A 304-nucleotide genomic window follows, 5' to 3' on the forward strand; every position below is an offset into this window, starting at 1 on the left:
TCTCGCCCAACCGCCCTGGCACAGGGCCGGGCAGGGGCAGGGATCGCTTTGGGGGCTGCTGGGGCCGTCCCTGACAGGGAGGGGGGACCGGCAGATCCACGAACGCCTGCCCGAGCGCAGCCCTCCGCGGCCGGGACCGAGAGGTGGGCAAGGAGCCGCTCTGCCTGCAGGGGCTGCACCTCTGCTCAGGGCACAGCCGGTGCCCTGGTCCTGCTGCCTTTACCTCGGATGAATGCCAGGTCGGTGAGCAGCTTCAGCTCCCTGCTGACATCCAGCTGGAAGTGGCTGAAGGAGGCCGTGGCTG

The 304-nt window shown here is 70.1% G+C and overlaps 1 protein-coding gene across 1 annotated transcript in view; it reads right to left on the reverse strand.

Annotated features, from left to right (window-relative positions):
• Nucleotides 1-223: 223 nt before the first annotated feature.
• The window catches only part of LOC103779348 (tripartite motif-containing protein 46-like), a gene marked incomplete at both ends in the record, with an annotated part of 1,364 nt that continues 1,283 nt past the window's right edge, over nucleotides 224-304 (reverse strand). Inside the window, one exon of the mRNA XM_008946972.1 lies at nucleotides 224-301. Within this exon, the coding sequence (XP_008945220.1) occupies nucleotides 224-301 (78 nt within the window). The remainder of the gene's footprint in view (nucleotides 302-304) is intronic.

This window comes from Merops nubicus, unplaced genomic scaffold (genome assembly GCF_000691845.1).
Source record: "Merops nubicus isolate BGI_N331 unplaced genomic scaffold, ASM69184v1 scaffold25279, whole genome shotgun sequence".
Lineage (NCBI taxonomy): Eukaryota > Metazoa > Chordata > Aves > Coraciiformes > Meropidae > Merops > Merops nubicus.